This window comes from Parasteatoda tepidariorum, chromosome 3 (genome assembly GCF_043381705.1).
Source record: "Parasteatoda tepidariorum isolate YZ-2023 chromosome 3, CAS_Ptep_4.0, whole genome shotgun sequence".
In the NCBI taxonomy this organism is placed as follows: Eukaryota; Metazoa; Arthropoda; class Arachnida; order Araneae; family Theridiidae; genus Parasteatoda; species Parasteatoda tepidariorum.
In genome coordinates, this window is record NC_092206.1 from 87,453,905 (window position 1) to 87,470,337 (window position 16,433).

General features: G+C 25.6%; 2 protein-coding genes across 3 annotated transcripts in view; one reads left to right on the top strand and one right to left on the bottom strand.

Moving 5' to 3' along the window:
• The window catches only part of LOC107454081 (formin-like protein), a 68,982-nt gene extending 58,199 nt beyond the window's left edge, over positions 1 to 10,783 (top strand). Inside the window, exons 21-26 of one of the 2 annotated variants that reach the window (XR_006225531.2) lie at positions 597 to 726; positions 2,229 to 2,401; positions 4,481 to 4,582; positions 4,908 to 5,062; positions 6,935 to 7,040; positions 7,837 to 8,443. Coding sequence is in view for 1 of the 2 variants with exons in the window: in XM_043045610.2 (XP_042901544.1) it covers positions 597 to 726; positions 2,229 to 2,401; positions 4,481 to 4,582; positions 4,908 to 5,027; positions 6,935 to 7,040; positions 7,837 to 7,943 (738 nt within the window). In the remaining variant the exon portion in view is untranslated. Of the gene's footprint in view, positions 1 to 596; positions 727 to 2,228; positions 2,402 to 4,480; positions 4,583 to 4,907; positions 5,063 to 6,934; positions 7,041 to 7,836 lie in introns of both variants that reach the window. The other variant, XM_043045610.2, reaches the window with a different exon arrangement.
• Positions 10,784 to 10,926: 143 nt separating this feature from the next.
• Positions 10,927 to 16,004, bottom strand: LOC107436275 (uncharacterized). Its single transcript, XM_016047917.4, has 2 exons — positions 15,337 to 16,004; positions 10,927 to 13,886 (listed from the first exon to the last, which is right to left on the bottom strand). Exons 1-2 carry the CDS (start codon positions 15,884 to 15,886, stop codon positions 13,786 to 13,788), a joined length of 651 nt encoding a protein of 216 aa, XP_015903403.1. The 5' UTR covers positions 15,887 to 16,004; the 3' UTR covers positions 10,927 to 13,785.
• Positions 16,005 to 16,433: the final 429 nt, after the last annotated feature.

The window sequence follows — 16,433 nt, forward strand, 5'->3', positions numbered from 1 at the left end:
ATATTCTATTATAAGTTCCACTCATAGNAATTTTTTGTGCATTTTGATTAGAAATTTTCCATCTGTAACAGTGCTTGGACAAGGAACTACTAAATTTTTTTTATAAAAAAATATATATATATTTTATATTCCTTAATGAGATATTCCATTATAAGTTCCACTCATAGCACAATTTATAATATTTTAGTGAAAAATAAATAAATAAGCATAGTCTTAAAAAGATATCTTTAAATATATTCTTAAAATGTCTTTGGCTTAAGCATGAATAATAGTTCCTTCATATTTATGAAATACTTAAAATTGAATAAGGAATTGTAATATTATCCCTAGTGTGGCACGTTTGGCATAAAATTGTCCATTATTGCCTGTAGTAAGTAGGATTAGTGTCAGATTATTTGCTTCAATTTTTTTTTTATAGATTGTAACAGTTCTTTTCTTATTCTGGAATTCAAATCAATGACATTTTGTTATGCTATTTTGTACTCTCATTTCTATTCATTGCATGCATACATAAAGTTATGTCAAATATTTGTATATTTAAATTCTATTTTTTAATCTAAGTATTGAGTTAAAAAAAAAAAAATTAATATTTCCAGCTTGCTGACACAAAAACTGCAGATAGAAAAATTACTCTTCTCCATTACATTGCTGAAACTGTTCATCAAAAGTTTCCAGACATTTCTAACTTTGAAAATGATTTGCGATTTTTAGAAAAAGCAGCATCAGGTATAGAATTTAAACTTAATTAAAGGAATTTTTAATTTTTAGAGCTTAACTTTCTAAACTTTTATTTCTGATATTAATGTTCTTATGTTATTAATGTTTTTATGTTATTAATGTTAGAAAGCTTTTATTTGAATTTTTTTTTTAAATCAGTACAAGTATCTTTCATTAATTGTCACATTTTAATTTATAATTCTTAAATACTATGTTACTAAGAAAAAGTATAGTTTATGAGTGTAATTTCAAAAAAAATAAATATTAATATAACTTAGGTAAGTGATATTTCAATGTTTGTTAAAAGTATCTGTAAAGAATAGTAACCAACAATAAGCTTAAAATACATTTTCGATTTTTTTTTTTTTTTTTTAATAGCACTCAGTCAGCTAATTGTTAGAGGGTAGCATTTTTTTTTTTTGCCGTACCCACAATTTAAGAATTCATTAAATAATATTGACCTTATATATTGAAATGTTGGTCTTTAATGGATATATCATTTTAAATGAAAGTTTTAAAAAAAATTACGAAATTGGAAATATTGGACTGGCTGTCATTTTGTTTTAATCACATTTTAAAAAGAGGATTTCAGCTTGTATATTATTAAAAAAAATTTTAACTTTTGCTTATGCTGATAATTTTGAAACCAATTATAAGTTTTTTGAAGCTTTTAGAAGCATTACTGTGTTAAGTTGTTATTTTTAAATAATATATAAGCTATGCCAAGTTAAAAGTTAATTAAAATTGCGGTAATGAAAAGAAAGCAAAAGCTAAGGCACTTATTAAATGTTATTTAAATTCAGTTACCACTTTTAAAAAAAATAATGAAATTAAAGGGAAATCTTTTTTATTTGTAATAGGTCAGCTTTAGTATTCATTTCTAATGAAATGTGTTGTTGCTAATCATTGCATCAGATAAATAGGCAAATAGAATTAAAAAAAACATCCCTTACAACTTTTGTATGTTTCAAATTTTAATATCACAAAAACTTTTCTATTTTATGAAATTATTTTATTTAATCTTACATACAAAATATTTATTTTATTCAAAAATATATAAGTCAAGTACCCACTTTATTAAACTTATCATACTTTTCAAATCTGCAATTAATCTTTATGATCTTCTTTCAAATGAATATATTTGAAATAATATTAGTATGTCAATTCTATTTACTTAAAATTCAATTTACTCACATATAAAACATTACACAGGCAAATACTTCTGTTCTCTCCCCATCTGTAAAAACTCATTCTAAAAATTAAGAAGAAAAAATGATGATTTTCTTTGGAAACTGTAATACTTTTTTGATACTAACAACAGTTTTTTTACTAACTGTAGAGTTAGTCTTACTCTGTGAGTGGGAAAGAAAAAAATATTTTGAGATAAATTTTATATAGACTTAAAATATCAATTATTTTTTATTAGTTTCATTAGCAAGCTAGTTTTAATCAATAGAGATTAACTATATTTCATAAGCTAGTTTATATATAGTTAATTTTTTTCTCTACAGTTTCAATGGAAAATATCCTTACTGATGTTCACGAGTTGGAAAAAGGCATGGACTTGTGTAAAAAAGAGATGCAACTGAGGCGTGATGCCAGAGACGCTGCTGTGTTGAAAGACTTTTTAAACAGCCACGAAGATTCTCTGAGGAAGCTGAAAGAGGGTGCTAAAACTGCTCAGGTATGAATAAATTTCTTCAGAAATTCAAAATAAATAACTTTGTACAGTAGGGAACCGACCATCGCTATTCCGAATAACTGATTTTTCCGGTTTTCTGAATCGCCACAAAAAGCCGTTTTTTTATTGTTAAACCCAACTAAAAAGAAATTTTTTTTTTTTTGGAAATAATCTTAAAAAGAAGAAAAAACGATGGAGTAATACACTAATGATTATTTCCAAAATGATGGTAAGATAAACGTCTTTCAAAAAAGAACAAAAAATCCTAAAATCTTATGAGGAAAAAAAAAATTTTTTTTAAAAAATGGCGGGAAAATTTATCGAATTTCGTTTCGGTTTCCTGATTTACGGATAACGGGTTCTGTACTGTAATTATAAATTTTAATAGTCTAGTACAGTGGTTTCCAACTGGCGGCCGCATCTGGCCCGCGAAGCCTTTTTTTGCGGGCAATTTTCTTAAAAAATCTATATGGGTTTAAAATACTTTTCTCGTTAATAAAAACCTAATTTCTTCGAAACCGTGTTTCTGTGAAATTTATACCAACGGTGCAAAAAACAATTATTTCTCAGGTTCTGCATCCAAGAAAATATTTATTCAAATACAAAAATAATCGTGTATCTCTTTTTTACTTCATTTTTTATATTTTGTGAATATAATTTAGCATGTGTGTATCAGAAATTTTCTCGAAGAAATTCTCCGATTTAACTTTTTGAAACCACTCATTTTGGACGAAAATATTTACTCACACATTTGTAAATTTAAAATGTAAATATCTATTGTCTGGTGGTTGCAGCAGACAAACCTCAATTTTGTCATTGAACATTTTGTGTGCTACTATGTAAGTTTTAATACTAACCTTTTTAAAGTTTTATATCTTATTAATTCGACATCTGTTGCACATTAATTGATTAATACATGGGTGCAGATTAAAGTTATTGTAGCCCAAATTTTTTAATATGCATTTAAATATTTTTAAAAATCTTCTTCTTATTTTAATTTGTAATTCAATACTTTTGTTTTGTACAACTTGGTAAAAATCTGACAGTAATATTTAATGTTCCTTCAAACATAAGAGTCCTACATAAAATTTTGATAAAACTGCGACCCGCCATTTGATTTGTATTTTTAATTGTGGCCCCCGGCCTCATGTAAGTTGGAAACCCCTGGTCTAGTACAACAGTTCTCAAAAGGTGTTCTGTTGTATCCCTAGGGTTCCATGGAAAGGTCAAAGGGGTTTTGTGAGTTTGGACTTGTTTTTTTTCTCCCCTTTCTTTAAAGCAAAAATGATTTTTGAAACCTGGTATATGTTTGCATCGAACCAATAAATAATGAAAAATTACTAAAAGAATATTCATTTATAAATGATTGCATTAGTATTTTTTATTGAACTTTAAAATTAAAAATAATGTAACTGAATTCAAGAATAAAGAATTATTTTTCATCAATAACCATTGTCGTCATTTAAAAAGTTTTCAAACTCCACAATTCAGCTTATTATATTCAATTTGATTTATGTGCACACTAAAAACTACTAGACTAATTGCCGAATATAAAACCGGCATAATATAAATTTTAAGACTTATTAATGAAACAAAGAAACAATTTCGTTCGTCCTTTAGAATGTTTCATAATTTAGTTTCTAGTTTTTTTTCAGGTTAACACATTCACGCCTGCTAAAGAACTTGTTTTTTAAAGTCAAAATTCCACCAAAAAAATTTGGTTGTCTAGGGTTCCGTAGCTCGAAGAAAAAAAAAATTAAGAGCCGCTGGTTTATTAAATACAGATACACTGTTTCATACATTTAAGGTTAAACACAGTAAAAGCAAAATTAATTAAATTTTTTTTATTATAAATGCTTTTCCACACATGTGTTTGCTCTCTCTTTTCAGCAGAAAGTCAATCTTCAGTGCATTTTATAGGTACTACAAAAATTTGAAGTAGTAAAAGATTATTTTAATAAATATATTTGAATTGTACACTCTTTTGTATTTAAATTTTTTGCTGGTCCTTTAAATGCAAACAAATCAATATTCCTTACATGCACAAAATAAGTGAACACTAATTTATTTATTTATTTTCAGGAAGCATATTCTGATTGTGTGCAATATTTTGGTGATAGTGTTCGTTCAATAGCTGCCAATACCTTTTTCTCACTTTTTGTACGCTTCTCTAAAGCATATAAGGTAATTCTGTTATATTTTTATTTTATTTTTAAAAAAATACAAATATAATTGTGGCCTATATTTACTGTTTCTTTTTATTTCAGTTTATTCTTGCTTGTTTGCTCTTAATTATTTTTGCCCTTTTTACCATGAAAATTTATAATTAAAAAGGGATACATTTCACGATTTGAAATTCTATCTCTCAATTAAAGAAACTTAATTTTTATAATTTCAAGGGTGCCTTTAATTTTAAAATTGTCTTTTAAAGTTCTTTTTTCCTGATATTTTTTAATAATTATTTCTATGTAAGTTAAGGATATTTAATGACTGATTTGTTTGTTTATAGCAAGCAGAATTGGAAAATGAAGCGAGAAAAAGGCAAGAAGCAGCTGCGAGAGAAAGTGAAAAAATAGCTGCTGAAAATGTTTCAAAAAGAAATAGTCTGAATTCTAGAAAAAATAATCAAGTAGGTTTTGGCGCTTAAAACTATAAGCTTGTAGAGTAAGTTTACTGTAGAGTTTATCTTTTTAATGCACATTTTTTTTCTTCAAATATTCACTTTAATTTAATGAATAATCTCCAATTAATAATAGCCTGAGTTCAATCAAACACAAATTAAAGCGCACATAGCCCAGACTTATTGTATTATCTTGAGATAGGTCCTTATTTTACTGCTTATTCAATTGAATAACAACCAGAGATAAAAACAGAATCTACAAAAAAGAGTCGCACATAAAAAGCAAACCACTGAGCAATCCATAAAAAACAATAACATATATATATATACTGAGGAAAATACCATATCTGGATTCATCAGGACTTTGGCAAGTCCGAATCAATATATCAAAATATATATAATATCAAAACATCCTAATTCAATAACAAATGGACAATAATTAACTTCCATTTCAATAAGAAACGAATAAATCTGTGTGGCATGCGTGATTCCACTGTTCTGAAATATTTTGTTACAGATTTCCACAGTTTTTAAAATTTATATGCAATTTCCAAATCACACATTTTGATGACTTGATTTGTGACAATGTTATTGTCCATGTGGTTTTCTCTATCGCCATTTCAATGGTTTAGGATTTCTACATAGTTTTTAAAATGATGCTTTAATTTTTAATAGAATATTATTGTGATCCTCAAATTCAGAATCGCGCTTTTGAATTATCAATTAACGACCCGCTTTAGTCGTGACAATTTCGTCTCCAATGCGCAATTTTTTTCAAAATTTTTAGTTTTTGGGCACTTTGAAATTAAGTGCATGATTCTTGGTGGTAATAATCCTTTAATGCGAGACGTAAAAAAAAAAATACGAGATTTTTTTCACTTTGTCGCAAAATGCCAAATTTCGTTTACATGATATCCAGTTTTTCTTCAGATTGTAGCGGAAATTGAATTAAAATCAAACACAAAGGATTCTCATCATTGCATACTTTTTTTCAAAAAGTTTCAAATGTGAAAAAAAATTTATAAGAAAAAAAGTAGATTATGGGAGTTTATTTATTTGTTAAAATAAATAAAATTTCATTGAAGCGAAAATATTTAACTTTCAATTAATTGTAAAAATTAAAAATATCTTTTTATTTACGAATATTGTTCAAATAAGATTAGTAGAAATGTCTACCTATTTTGTGAAATAAGCAAAACAAGAAGTAATTAAAGTATAGTTTTTATATGTTATAAAAGATTTAACAAGTGTGTAGATTTTGTTTCCAATTAAAATTTATTTCATATTTTAAAATTATACCTGTTTAAATACAAAATATTTGAACACAAGCCATTATATTATGCACAAGAAAGTAATAGCTTTTTGTAATTAATCAGATGTTAACATACTCATTTATTTCTACCCATTTTTTTTCTTCTTCCCTTAATTGGTTTAAGAAACCCTATAGCAATTCATTTGCATTTGATAAACTTATTAATTTCATGTGTTCCACAAAATTAGCGCTATGAAATAGATTTAGATTTCTTTTCGGACTTTAAAACGCTCTTGACTTAATTTATTTGCATAATTATTTTGAAATCTGATATGGAACTTACACTTCATCTAATTATAAATAATTGAAACAATGAAATACCAGTGAGAATATTCATTCGTGTTATGCAAGTCCAAAATATAACTAATCTTATTGCTGATAAAATAGTTACAGGAAAAAAAATCTAGTAATTGAAAACTTTTCATTATTATGAAATCTTTGTTTCTTGTTTAAAATGAGTTATGTTTTGTATAAGAATAGTTATACCAAAACTAATTTTTTTCAGTATAGAAAATTTAATGCTGAAGTATTAAGGCAAATATATATATAATTGAAATATTATTACTTTCTTGAAAGTATTCTCATTACTTACTTTGTATTACAGGAAGCTGTGATTAATGAACTGAAAAGCAAAACTAGACAAGTGAAAGAAACAAGGTTATTGAAACAAGATGAAGTCTACCATGGGGCTTTAGAAGACATTTTACTGGGTAAGACTATTATTATAATTGTGAATCGTTATTTTCTTAATAAAAATTTTTTGATGAAGACTATATTTAAAAAAAAGAATAATTTTACTTAGATAAATTTTTATGGCTATTTGTGTTTTTAAATCCACACTAGTATATATATATATGTTTTTANAATCTTTCTTGAAATTGTTCGTTATCCGAATATGTGTTCGTTATCCGAACACAAAAATCTTTCGTGAAAGTGTTCGTTAACCGATTTGTTCGTTAACCGATCTGTTCGTTAACCGATCACCCACTGTATATATATATATATATATGTGTGTGTGTGTGTGTGTTTATTTTTTCTGTTACTGAAGAGAATTAAAGTATTACTCTGTTATAGCATGATTTCATCTTGAAATATGATTCATAAAACAATTTCAAAGTTAAATTCTGTATTTTTAAAAAAGATTTAATTAAGTAATAAATTTACAACCTGATTATTCTTTAAATGTTTCTATTATGTGTATGGATAATAAAATAATCTTAATAAAACAATTGGCAAAATATCATGTAGCATTATATGAACTAAGAATATATCAGTTAAATACCAATACATAGTTTATACAATCGCATTTGCTTCACAATTAAAGGTTCAAATTGTAGAAACAAAATTCATATGTAACTAAAATGTTCTGTAAGAAATGCTTATAATTTTCTGTCCCTGAATTAGTTTAAGAATTACTGAACTATAACTATTTGAGTAAATATAAAACACATTTCTTTTGAAGTTTTATTTGCTAACTGTGCATTTAATGTTAAAATCGTCTTTTAGGTCTTAAAAGTGAGCCATATCGACGTGCAGATGCTGTTCGAAGAAGTCAACGACGAAGACAAGAAAATATAAGGCTATCCCATACAATGGATGAATTGGACTTCTGAAATCTAGTTTTGTATTATACAAATTCTTTTGACAAAATGATTTAGATTTGTGCCATTTTTTGATATTTGTTAAATAGATAGCTAGTATTAGCTGTAAATCGTTTGACTGCCTCTTTATGGAAGGCTTCTAGTTATTTCATAATTGTACTGTTACTGTTTCCTACTGATTTCAAGATAGTATATTATTTCAGAATAATTTTTTTTGAAATGAAATCACTCTTATTTAAACAAAAAATTAAGACACATTATACTTGAACATTTTATTAATTTGAAATTATAGCAAATATGTTTTTTTTTTTTATCTGATTGAATTAAAATTTAATTGTCTCACAAATATTTGTTGGAAATTCCTAATTGCTGCAAAAGATTTCAATAAAGCATGTTTTTTTTTAAATAAAACTTAATTAAATTTGGTTAAATTACCCAACTTTAATTGCTCATTAAAAAAAATTTCTGATTTAAAATTTTAAACATGGAAATAAAACAGTAAAAAATAAAAAGTTAGTATAGCATTGTTTTAAATATTATTCACAGTACAATTTAATTATTAAAAAAAAAGATGTTTTGAAAAATATTTTTATGGAAAAAAAAAGTAATTTATTGTCGACGTTTTTAAAGTAAAGTATATTGCATCAAATTTATATTTCTGTGTAAATAAATTTAGTTTCAGACTTCTTCATTTTTTATTACTGTTATATTTTTGATTTAGACATGATTAATTTTTGGACTTGCTTTTTGATTTATATATAAGATCAACATGAAAAAAATAAATTATATAAATCTTCAATGGAGATGACATTTGTATAAAGTGTATAATGAGAAGAGCTGCGACTAATATAAAAGTGCAATTGTAAATAGCCATTTGTTTTTGTCAGATAAGAAAAGTGATGAACTATTTTTCATAAGTATTTGTATTCTGTATCAAGTGCCTGAAAAATTTTTTCACTCAAAGTTCAATATTATATTTTGTAGTATATATTTGTAAATAGTGCTTTGTTTTTTTTTATGTGGTGCTTTATGTTTGATTAATGAAATTTTTAAAAAAAAATTTTATTCCTATTTAGCTTATTGTAAATCAATTGATTTATTATGTTTAATACAACCAAAGTTTTGTTATCCTTGGCCTTAATTTCTAAGTAAATGATGTTTTTTTTATCAAGTAATGGTAGTCAACAAATTCAAATATTGTGTTTTCATGATAATAATTAAATACTTAACTCAAATTTTGCAAACATATCGTATTGTAGATATTGTATTTAAGATAAAAATGTTAGCTAACAATGCAGTTTCTTGGTTATTCAAAGTGTAAATTCCCAACCAACTTTATTCTATGGTTGCATTTTTTGTTTCAGTACATGCCCCAGGCTTGTGTCGTCATAGTCACATTGCTTTAAAAGTGTTAGCATTATTTAGGATATATTTCAGATGACATGTGTTTAGGAGGAGTTACAAAAATATATAAAATTAAGTATAGTTAAGTTTTAGATGTTTAACTAAATATACATTTAGTGATAAAAAAAACAACTTGTTGTCAGTTGATTTTAGGTAGACTGGTGTTTAAAAAAGTATCATTCATTTGGCAGAAATTTATTTCTTGCTGTTGATCTTCAAAGATTTTTAAAAAAAATTGCTGTGATTAAATAAAGATAAGAGTATTCCATTATCAAAGTAAGTTATGAGACATGTTGAAATTTAGATTTACAAATTTCAATTACCTTTGTAAAGTTTTAAAACAGATCTTTTTTGCAATCTACAGATCTTATAAACCATTTAATCATAGTTAGATTTTATACATATAATTTAATATGTTCACTACATCATTCACTTTAGTGAACTTTTAATTTATGCAATGTGTTCACAAAAAGAAATAAATTGCATAAAATACTTATCTTTTGCCACTTATATTGTTATAATAAAACAAAATTATTTTAAAATATGTAAAACATTATTCAAAATCATTGTGTTCTATGTATCTGAATTATAATTTTAAACATTTGCTATGTTTTTTACACAATAGTTGTAAAAATTGTGATTTTTTTTACTTAGTAGGCTCTGATTTTTTTTTAAAAAATTTAGGAAAAGAATTATCAAAAATCTACTAAAAATATATCACTTTTTATAAAATGTAATAATTATAATTTTGATTACTAACACTGAATTTAATTAGCCCCACAGATCTATAATTGAATTTTAATGTTAACTTTGTTATTGTTTCCTAGAGTTCTGGAGAGTCCTAGAGTATAGTTACACTTCTTAATGAAGCACTAATATTTTGTAAACTATTTTGAAAATGTAATCACCTTTCTTAAGAAACAATCTAAATCCGAGCAATAATTTTTTCGCAATCATATTCAAAGATTTTTTAATCACTCATAATTCTTTTATATTTTGTACTTTATAATTTAATGTACTTTATTTCGCACTTAATTTGTCCAAAAAAATTATCCTTTTTATATCTTCTTTTATAAATTTTGTACCTTTTTTTTAGTTATTTTATTGATCTCATTCGAAAATGTTCCTTTTACATTCATTTTAAAATCTATTTTCTATGCCTGTATTGAAGTGCCTAAAAATGTGATATATCTCTTCTTTATTTTAAACAATATTCTGTGTTTAAGATAATCACTTGGGACCATTCTACTTTTTTCTAATATTTATTTAATTTCATACAGCAATGAGTTTGTTTTTATATTAATTTTTTTTAAAAATATTTATAACACATTTTACTGGTGAAAAAAGACTGTATTACGGAAATCCACAATTTTGATGAACTGTATATTTAAAATAACTTTAAATGAAATGTATTTGTACAAATTTGAAAATAAATTTTTTATGCTTTATTTAGTTTTCGTTCTAACTATATTGTCAATTTGTAAATAAATATTGTGCTGAGTAATTTTTCAAAAAATATTAACTGAAGTACTAATTTTTCTGAAAATTTGATGGGCAAAAATTAACTCTTTAAAAAAAGAAAATCTTTAAAGATCTTTCAAAATCTTTTATTTTTCGGCAACACTTCGACTTGAGAGGTCATGCAAACAAGACAACTTTATACATTCAAATCTGATAAATCTATCAGTAACAATTGGCTATTGTTGTTTTGAAGAGGGAGAGCTGTTATGCAACAAATTTTCTGCTTGCATTTATGGCCAGGATGTTTAGAATTGAATAAAATATCGCTATTTGCCACTTGTATGCAACTTATGTGGTGAAATCGAAAATGTTATGATTTCTGGTTTCTCAACTGCTTTATAGTTGTGTATCAGCATAGTGAAATGAGGATTTCTCAATTTAAGGACAACTACCACACCTAATTATTATAATAGTGACTATTCATAGATTCAGAAACTATTCAGTTAACATTTATTATATAGCCTACACAGAAGTTGAAATAAAGAAAACAATACACCAATTAATTTAATATGTTATTGACTACAAACAGCGAAGTCAGATATAAAAGAAAACAAAAAGATAAAAACACTTCTTTTTTTACATGCCTTTTTAAATAAATGTGCTATTTATTTAAAAATATGTGTTGAAACCATCTAAACTAGTGCAGTACGTAAACAAAGAATTATATTTGGTAGATTCATAAGTGTGGGGGCTTTAAGTAGTATAAAAACAGTGAAGATATGTATATAGAGGGGAAGACAAAGCAAAGAAAAGTTCAGGGTTACTACAAATTACTACATATGTGCATACATACAATATTTAACAAATTATTTTCTAAAATTAATAATGTAGCTTAATAATTTTTATACTATGTATCTTGATTTCATTGAAGGACATTTTCCAAAGAATAAAGCATTAACAGGGGTCTGTCCAGGCCAAATTTACTACCGTTTAGCGGTAGTTGCACAAAATACTTTTTCTTAAAATTTTATTTTTGTATCCCGTAAGAAACGATATATCCAGATTTTTGTGTTGATTTTTTAATTTAATTTTCACAAATAATGTGTACATTTTCACAAAATAGGTACCTCTTGGAAAAACCTAGACAGACCCCTGATTAAATATTCCAGTTTTGGGAAATTTTAAAAGGAATGCTTCAAGAAGATTAAACTAGGTAGGATATGAAATCTAAAGCTTGTAAATTTGAAATTTAATCACCTGATAGTTCTTTTATATCATTTTACAGGAAATATTTTTATCCCTTTCGCCCAACCCAAAAAAGCATTGTAATGCTATTTAACTGGATGCACATGTCCAAAAATAATAATTTCACAAAATAAATACTAAAATTCATTTAACAAGTATTATTTCAAAGAATGTCACAAACTTCAAAAGATACTAAAAACATATAATTTTCAAAATATGCAATTAACAAAAGGTTTTAATTGCTTATTTTTGATTAATATAGGTTGATTGCATTTTAAAAAAAATCTACACATAATAAAAAAAAAAAAATCGTAATTGAAAGATCTTTGTTATCACTATAGTCAATATACCATACATTTATAATCAATATAAAATTGGTATTCACAACAAAAAGATATAAATTAGAATTGAAACATAAATGTGAAGACTAATAAAAAATTTGTGACTTCATAAATAAGATACTATTTTTGGGAATGACTTTAACCACACTTTGTTTAAACAAATTTTATAAAACCATTCAAATGGAAAGAAAAATACTGAATAACCAGCTGATTATTAACAGTAGAGATAATTTTGCAAAACAACCTTCACACAACAGTAAAAATTTGCTGTATAAATACTTTAATTACGTTAAATACTCTAACGTTTTGGGAGAGGGGAGATAACAGAACTGTAACATTATTAATTGAATTACAATATTTTAGTGATATTCTGCATAATGTTGTGAAATCAATAAAAATTATTGAAAAAAATTTTACTTCAAATTATGGTGTTTTATTAAAAAAAAATTAGGACACAATATTAAAAATAAAAAAAAATAGTGAAATTTAAAATTATGTGAGATTTTAAATAAAAAGGTATTCTCACAATTGTATTTGCAAATATATTTGTTGAATAATAACTAATGAAAAATTAAGAAAATTCAACTTTTCTTCGGGATAATGAGAAAAAGTACTTAAACACTTAAAAAATAAAATCAAAAGAAAAAAATACATGATTACCACACTTGATGTGGATCAATGCTAAATTTGTAAAAAAAGAATCCTCAAAGATAATATATGTCAAATAAAAAAAAATCCTTGTGAGCTTAAAATTAATTTTTAAAACAATTCTTAAAATAAACCATAAGCACCGCTGTTAGTTCAATTCTTTTAACTTGAACACTAAAATTGAAATAGAAGAAAAAGAAAGTTAATGTAAAATAACAATTAAAAAAATAAAATCAATGATTCTTTTTTGCGGTGTTTTAGTAATACTTTTTTATTTTATCAACAGAGGCAGCTAAACCATTTCATTAAGTTGGCTTTCTTAAGTAAACACAAAAAAAAAAAATTTGGAGCCTACTATAACAAAAATATTCTACACCTGACAGTTATAAGTAAATTGCAGTTAACCGCAATTTACTTATAAAAACATAATATATAAGGAATATCTTAAACAGATTTATGAAAATTTAGCAATAATTCAATTTATTACAACATGAAAAATATTGTGAACATTAACAAATTTGATATCCAATTTTATAATATATTACGAAACAAAACATTGCAACAGATGTACCTAACTTATTGTTTGTTTCTTTTAAAATTGCAGCAAAACATTTATTAAATTCTGTTACGATGACAAATAAATTCTCTTAATTACCATCATAAAAAATAAATAACAATGTTTTTCTCAAATAGATATGTTTTCATCTTTCTAAATGACTGATAATATAGTAACAAATTTAGTTATTCCTTCGTATTTAAATGTTGGTTGACTCTTTGAGAGATACAGATTCTTCGCAGCTTTTAGGAACGATTTCCTCTAATTGGATCAATTGCTTATATTCCCATTTCTCAAATACTGCAACAAAATAAATGAAAATTAATTAAATAAATAATTAAAACAAATATCAGAAATGTAAATTATTTACTTAATAAACCACACATATATATCTTTGAAATTTATAACTTGCATTCGAATATATTTATTTCACAATATTGCAAAGAACGAATCTTGAGAAATGAACAAAATACAAAAAAATTTATTGCCTAATGCATTAAAATAATTATTGATAATAACACGAATGCCAACATAGAAGGAAAAATAATTTTAAAAAAAATAGGCAGGGTGGGACATAGATTCATTATAAAATTCCCAATTACTTTAAAATTCCCAGCACATAGCGAACTTTATAGTCAACAAATGTAAACAAAACTTTATTTCACTAACAACTACAAATTAACTCCATTGAAGTCTATTTAAATGTATTTCCCTTCCATAATTGATTGTAAAAAATCTTTTTATGAATATTTTTAATTCCTCATTTTCAATAATAAATTTATTTCAGATAGTTATAGGCGTTCATTAACTATTATAAAAATAGCGATTCCTAAATTTTATAAACTGAAAATTTCAGAACATTTAAAAAAAAAAAAAGCTTCACATTGATCTCAATACAGAAAACTTTGACTTACTTCATTATTTATTAGTATAACATATTAAAATACACATTCAAGCAATAAACTAAGTAAAAAATCTATTTTTCTGAAGATTTTTCAAAGAAAAAAAATTTCAATTTCAAAGAATTAGCTAAAATTTATACTAAAACCAGGAGAAATCGGCAAAACCCAGCAATCTACTAGATATTCTCGAAGAATTGCTTGAGCTATGTAATAATGAATGAATATTTCCACCTAATAAGAATGCCCTTTTACATATTCACACAAATTTAAAAGATTAACTACCTTAAAAAGCAGGGTATATAAAAATAAAAAAATTTAAAAACCCGAAAGGTTTTTATTGTTTTTTGGTTTATTAGGCTTTTTTGCGTTTATTTTGGTATTTTAAGATATTACCTAGTTTAACACTTTTTAGGTTTAAATTTTAATTCAAAAGGAATACTTTTAGTTAAAAAGAAAACTCTCACAGGAAAATAAATAATGAAATAAAATAGCTTTAATTTTAATACAATACAATATTCTTATGCTGATATTAATAAAAGGTTCTTAAGTTTATTCTTTCTTTGACTAAAAATAAAAGCATATTTATCTAAACACACTAAGTTTTGAAAGTAGGGTTATGTATGTTTGTGTATTACGTAATATTTAAAAAAACAAATAACAATTGATAAAGAGGCAGATTTTGATTATGCTTATAAAAAAATCAATAAAAAAGACTCATTTAAGCCCAAATTTTATTGGATTTTTTCGAAAACATTTACTTGCTTACTTATTTTTTTAGGGGGCGGTTAGTGGATGGGTCAAAAACCGTGTTAAAAAGTGCACTAGTTTCGAAGCACAAAGAAACAAACCTTGAAATATTTGGCTCAAAAGTAATGGTTGTTGACATTCATCAAGAAATATTAAAATAGTTTCTTTTAAGGCTGCAAATTCCACATTGATTTCATTCAAGTGATTCCCATCGACGGCAAGAGTTTCATGTGAATCTTCACAAACCAAATCTTTCAATAAAGTTTTAACGTTCTCATTTTGAAGATCAGTGGAAATATCATTTCCCTTAACATACGTTATTTCACTCAACTTAAATTCGCTACATTTTCTTTCAAATTTATCCAACACTTCATCTATAACATTTGCTTTGGCAAGTAAATGGGTCTTACAGTCTTTTAAGAGCAGTTTGTTAACAGTAAGGAGACCTTTAATCACAGAAATTGGAAAACTTATCTCAAATCCTTTCTTATATCCTTGGTCATATCCATTCTTTAAAGTTGTTTCTTCTCCTAAGCATTTGCCATCAATAAAACCTTCTTTGAGACGATATTCTTTTAATCTGTTCCATTCTACTTCTTCCAAAGATTGTTCAGAATGAAGAGAATGATTTTTCTCCGCGTCCTGAGCCATAAAAATATGAAATTTATACAATTTTCTAAAGAAAAAGTATAACGATTAAACTGTTTTAAAGATCGATCAATCCAATCACAATATTTATTTACACAGACACGGCTGAACTGGATCACAATTGTTTTCTTTTTGCAGATCTCTCATTTAAAGCTTATAGCTTACATTGATACAATTTATCAGTCTATTCCTATTTACTTCGCTAATGATAACAGTGCCCTCTTGTGAGTAATATGGTATGATGCCAAAAAATGTTACGAGCAAATCAGGCTTGTGCATAGTTCGTTCTGGAGTTGGCACTTGGCTGACCAAGTGCCCAACCATCTCCTAAAAATAGCGAAATAGTATCGTGGGATACCTGCGTGATGAAGGCAGAGACAAGCGCCAACTCCTGGTGAACAAACTGTACTCATAAAATCATATATCTTACCCAGTTAAAGAACAGATGATACAAATAAGAGAAGGACAGCACAAAGATACATTCGACCCCGCTTGCTCCACACTTTAAAGTGTTTGGCGTTATAGAATGGGCCTTTTTGATTGAGGCATT